The sequence below is a fragment of the Mus caroli genome, chromosome 19, assembly GCF_900094665.2.
Source record: "Mus caroli chromosome 19, CAROLI_EIJ_v1.1, whole genome shotgun sequence".
In the NCBI taxonomy this organism is placed as follows: domain Eukaryota; kingdom Metazoa; phylum Chordata; class Mammalia; order Rodentia; family Muridae; genus Mus; species Mus caroli.
In genome coordinates, this window is record NC_034588.1 from 33,570,055 (window position 1) to 33,576,054 (window position 6,000).

Here is a 6,000-nt window from a genome sequence, read left to right on the forward strand (position 1 = left end):
CTTGACACAAAGCTCGAGTTGATTAGAAGAAACTTCAATTGAGAAAATCCCCCACCAGCTTGGCCTCTGGGCAAGCCTGTGCTTCATTTTCTTAGTTGATGTGGGAGTGTCCAGCTCACTGTGGCAGTTACACTCCTTGGCTGTCGGGCCTAGCCCTCAGCTGCTACAAGAGAACAGGCTGAGTAAGCCAGGAGGAGCAAGCCCAGCAGTAAGAAAGCAGCACCCTTCATGGTTTCAGCTTCAGCCCCTGCCCTGAGTTGCCTGGATGGTGGACTTTGATAGAGCTGTGATAGAGCTGTTGTAATCTTGTAACTCAGTGCTAAGCTGGAGTAAAACCCTTGCCTCCTCAAGGTGCTTCTGATCACAGTATTTTATCCCAGCAGTAGAAACCCTAAGACAGGGTTTTAAAGAAGTATGTTTCATTTTAATAGAGGATGCTAACTCTGGTTTTGTGTAGGTTTAACAACGACCCCTCCATCGATGTTCTTCTTCTCACAACTCATGTTGGTGGCCTGGGCCTGAACTTGACCGGAGCTGACACTGTGGTGTTTGTGGAGCATGACTGGAACCCTATGCGAGATCTGCAGGCCATGGACCGGGCCCATCGTATTGGGCAGGTGCGTCATCTAACACTGCACTAGTGCTAGACAGAACTCCAGAAGACCAGGCAGACTGGGTTCCAGTGCCCTTTCACCTCAGTGAGATGGCTTCCTCCACCACTTTCTAGCACAGCTACAAAAGCCTGGGGTCACTGTCTCTTTGTTGTGTTAGGATGCTCTATAATGCCTGGAAACAGTTTTCGGGTCGTGGGAACAGACAAACTCCGTCAGACATAAGGTGATGGAGAGGGCTGGCTTGACAACCCGAGTTCATCAGTTTGCATGTGGTTCAATTGTTGTTCTTATTTAGAAACGTGTGGTTAATGTCTACCGGCTGATAACCAGAGGAACACTGGAAGAAAAGATAATGGGCTTGCAGAAGTTCAAGATGAACATTGCAAATACTGTTATTAGCCAAGAAAACTCTAGCTTACAGAGTATGGGCACGGATCAACTTCTTGACCTGTTCACTCTAGATAAGGTAAAGAGTGACTTATCTTCATCAGTCCTGGGGCTGTCTGTGGTGACTGAGTGGGCACTCTGCAGGGTGTGTGTCCAGGCTGCTGTAGCAGTCTTCTGGGATTAGTAAGCAAATACGGGCTGAGAACACTACCTGCTCTTCAGTTCCCAGCACCCATATGGCAGCTCCCAACCGTAACTCCTGTTGCAGGGGATCCGCTGCTCTCATACAGACAGAGCACCCATGCACATAGAGTGCAGGGCCCGTGAAGACTGAGGCTGGCATGAGATCCTGTGGAGCTGAAGTAATAGGGTGGTTGAGAGCTGCTCACTGTGGGAGCTTGAGCCCTCTCTCCAGCCTCCAACACTTCATATTTTTAAAAACTACACTTATTGTGTTTGGAGTGTGTGTGTCAGAATGTACATCTAGGGGTTGGTGCCTGTCATCCACCATCTGGCTCCTGAGGCCCTGGTTTAGAGTTATTATCGTGGGGGACCAAACTACTAACCTATTAGATAACCTACCGTCAGAAATGCTGTACCACATCAGAGCATGGTGGCTAAGGCCTGTGATCCCAGTACTCTGGAAGCTGAAGCAGAAAGGGCCAGCCTGGGCCAAATTGTAAGACCCTGTCTTACTTCATCCCTCCCTCTTGTGCCTGTTCTCATCTTATTTATTGGTTAACTGAGAAAACTCTCACATATCTCAGACTATCCTTGAACTTGCAGCATAGCTGAAAATGACCTTGGACTCCTTATACAGCCTTCCTCCCCTGTGTGTGCCTGGGTTTGTGCTGTACCGAGGTCCAACACAGAACTCAGTGTGCAGTGGCACTCACTCTGCCCGAGCTGCTCCCTCTCCTTCCTGGTCCCTGGTTCTAGGGACTCAAGCCTTTGACTTTAGATATTTCTGAATTAAACTGAGTATGGTAGCACACATCTCTAATCCCAGCACTAGGGAGGCAGAGGCAGGTGGATATCTGAGTTCAAGGACAGCCAGGGCTATATAATGAGACCATGTCTCAAACAAAACAGAAAACTCACTTTATCTTCCAATGTTGTATTAGGATGGAAAAGCAGAAAAGGCTGACAGCTCCACTTCTGGGAAAGCAAGCATGAAATCAGTTCTTGAGAACCTGAGTGACCTCTGGGACGCCGAGCAGTATGATTCGGAGTACAACCTGGAGACCTTCATGCGCTCTCTCGAGTGACTGCTGCGTGCCATGCCATGCCAGGTGCAACTGCTGCTAGCTCAGTGACCTTCTGCTGATATTCAGCAGACTAAGTCTCTGCGAACTTTACCTGAATGTATAAATAGATCTGAAACTACTCAGCTTAGTGCTGGCTCTTGCTTCGTTGGGGAACAAGTTATTCTCAAGTATTTGCACTGTATTAAATACGATGTTAATGTGAAAAGGTTTAAATTTTACATGCTGAATAGCTGCAGCCAGGAAGCAGCCAGGTTTCCATGTGCTACCAGGAGGTGCTTCTGCGGGGACAGCCTCCTCTACAGTCACTTTCTCCACGGTGAGATCCACCAGTGCTGTGCTGTTTGTATGCATCTGTGTTCTTTAAAATAGTTTTTATAATTGATTACAAATAGGGCTTCTTTTGTATAAAAGCCTTAATGAGCCATACTTTTCAGAATTTCAGAGTGACTTTAATATTAACCCTAGGACCTGAAAATGTTAAGCAATGAATTAAACCAGGCCCTGTGGCAACCTTTGTATATTTAATGCAGATGCATATGGTGTTTTCAAATCCTTTAACATCATTTTGTTCACTTTTAAAGTATACTAAATAATAAATGCAGGTACTGGTATTTAAGGCTACAATAATATCCTATTAGAGGATGGGTTTCTGTTTAATTTATCTAATGGCTAGGATATAGCCAGATTCAAAGAACATATATGTACTCAGTAAGTTTCAATCATATATATATATATTTTGTAACTATGAACACAGTTTTCCAGACATAGATTTTACACTGCTTAAATCCTGAACCCTGTGGTAAAGACTGTTTACTGTAGCAGGGCATGCCTGAACGCGGGGAGGAATGCTCTTTATACACGCGTATCTATACAACAGTGTCCACCCTACACTGGAAAATGTGTCTGGCTTTGGCACTAAAATCATGTAGTTCTACCAGACAGCAATAATAACTGAGCAGAGAGCTCATGAGCTAGTGTTCAAACAGCTCAATGGTGAGGGTGGGCAGCTATATATAGATATGCATGTATGTGTATGTATATATAATTTTATAACTTTCCCACATAAATTAATACATGCCCGTGTATACACACATGTGGACTATATTTGTATATATGTATGTACAGGTAATAAACATCCCTAAGGTTTGTGTCTGGTCCTACACCTAGGCATCAACTTAAAACCATCAGACCTCAATTGTACAATAACAAGGGTTTTGTTTAAAATAATTAAAAGCTCCACAGCACTTAGATACGACGTTTGTCACACTTGAGTAGCCTTGACAACCATCCTGTAATCCTGAACCTAGCATTCCACAAGAGAATAAACATCAAATTGTAAAGTCTGTGCAATTGTGTGTTGTTTACAGTAAAGACTGACAAGCAGCTCAGATGCACAGGTTGTGTGGGAAGCCACACCTTTTGTATGTAGGGTTTATATTCAAATATAGAGGACCAAAAGGAAAACTTCAGATTTCATGTAGAAGATGCAGTGTACTTGTTTGCTTTCATAAACTATTTATTTGCTATTTCCGTATCTTCTAAAAGCAGGGAGCGGTTTTCTCACTGAAGAAATAGTAAGGGACAGAAGAAGTCACACCATATATTAGTGTTTTGTTTTTATCCTCACTTGAAAAGTCATAACTAAGCCGGGTGTGGTGGCGCATGCCTTTAATCCCAGCACTCGGGAGGCAGAGGCAGGCGGATTTCTGAATTCGAGGCCAGCCTGGTCTACAAAGTGAGTTCCAGGACAGCCAGGGCTACACAGAAAAACCCTGTCTCGAAAAACCAAAAAGAAAAAAAAAAGAAAAGTCAGAACTAGAAGGCAGGTAAAGTCTACATGTTTAATTAGAAAGTGCATGCACGTACTGGCAAACTAGTTCTTAAAGAGAAAGTATCTTGTCCTTTTTGAGAGGAACAGTGACATTTTTAAAACTTTTTGTTGTAATATGTAAAGCCACACATTCTAGCCTTCCAACAAAGGAAGGCACGTGACCCAGAACATGGTGCCTGCCCATCTGGCAGTGGGAAACACTACTCAGGTAGAGCATGCATTTAACCCCATTACCAGCTGTGTGGGGGTGATGATGCACTAGTTATGTGTTTAGAATGTGTGGGTTTTGGAGCTCAAATAAACATGGTTGAGTGTGGGTGCTGAGCTGGCTTGTGGGTTCATGGATCCATTGTACTATTGTTGAAATTTTCAAATAGTTAATTACATTTAGGGTTGATCAGACATTAATTATATTTTCTTGTAGGATCCGAGGTTCTGGGTCTACCATCGCACAATCCTGACTTTGAGCAGAGCTGGTTACTTGATAACTGGCAGCTGTGGGGGAAGGGCCTCCATTGAGACGTTTTATAATTTATATTTATAATGTAAGTATTCCAGGGGAGCCATCTGAAGGCGTGACAGTGTAGAACCACACCCCTTGAATGTACCTGATCTCAGAACCAAGCCAGGTCAGGCACCTCAGTCCTTGCAGAGAGCATGACTATTTAAGTGGCACAACTGAAACTAAGACCACGATAGAGCTAGGCATGGTGGCGTACGCCTTTACTCCCAGCACAACAGACCGCCGAGAGAGAACTTGCAGGAAGGCCAACTCTGTCAGGTGCCTATGCTGACTTTCGCCCGCCAACCCAGCCTTGTATCTCCCTCAGACCTCAATTTCCCAGGACCTTCTGGTACTGGGGGGATAAAGTGACATTAAATGCAGGGATGTCTGTAATCAAATGTCAGAAATTCAGTATGAATCAATAAAAACTTGAGTTTTGCTACCAATCAGTTGAGAATGTTTGTTTGTCACACTAAGCATTATCACCAACCTAAAAAGAGGTACAACCTCTAAAGAGAAACCGTCTTCTGAGCTGGAGAGATGGGTCAGTGGGTGAAGGAGCTCACCACCAAGCCTAACACCCCGCAGTTCCATCCCTGCAGACCTTCAGCAAGTGCAGTCAGTGTAACTACTCCCAAGGCAGCCCGCATTGGATCGCACAGGCTTGCCTCGTGGCCTTGTAGCTGATCCAACTACTAGCCAAATCTGTCAGGGCTTCAGTCACATTCATACCACATCAAAACCAGTAGTGTCTCTTGCCCACCTCTGACTACATCTCTGCCCCTGTCCCTGTTTAATCTCAAGTCAAGCCAGTACCTCAACATAAAACCAGAAGACAAGGGCTGGAGAGATGATGGCTCAGCGGTTAAGAGTACTGACTGCTCTTCCAGAGGTCCTGAGTTCAATTCCCAGCAACCGCATGGTGGCTCACAACCATTTGTAATGGGATCTGACATCCTCTCTGAAGACAGTGACAGTGTACTCACTTTAAAAAGGGGAAAAAAAAACCAAGACAAAAAGATTCGGCACGGAGTGAAGATAGGGAAACCATGGGTACACCTGATCAAAGACGTCTCTCAGGGGCTGCAGACGGCTCAGTGGTTAAGAGCGCTGTCTGCTCTTCTAGAGGTCATGAGTTCAATTTCCTGCAACTACATGATGGCTCACAGCCATCTGTAATTGGATCTGATGCCCTCTTCTGGTGGGTCAGTGACAGGATGCTCATAAATCTTTTTGTAAAAAGACATCTCGGGGCTGGCGAGATGGCTCAGTGGTTAAGAACGCCGAGTGCTCTTCTAAAGGTCCAGAGTTCAAATCCCAGCAACCACATGGTGGCTCACAACCATCTGTAATGAGATCTGACTCCCTCTTCTGGAGTGTCTGAAGACAGCTACA

General features: G+C 44.9%; 1 protein-coding gene across 1 annotated transcript in view; it reads left to right on the forward strand.

Moving 5' to 3' along the window:
• Btaf1 (B-TFIID TATA-box binding protein associated factor 1) overlaps window positions 1–3,615 on the forward strand; it is an 87,158-nt gene extending 83,543 nt beyond the window's left edge. Inside the window, exons 36-38 of the mRNA XM_021151415.2 lie at window positions 458–617; window positions 910–1,080; window positions 2,126–3,615. Of these exons, the coding sequence (XP_021007074.1) occupies window positions 458–617; window positions 910–1,080; window positions 2,126–2,269 (475 nt within the window). The 3' untranslated portion in view covers window positions 2,270–3,615. The remainder of the gene's footprint in view (window positions 1–457; window positions 618–909; window positions 1,081–2,125) is intronic.
• Window positions 3,616–6,000: the final 2,385 nt, after the last annotated feature.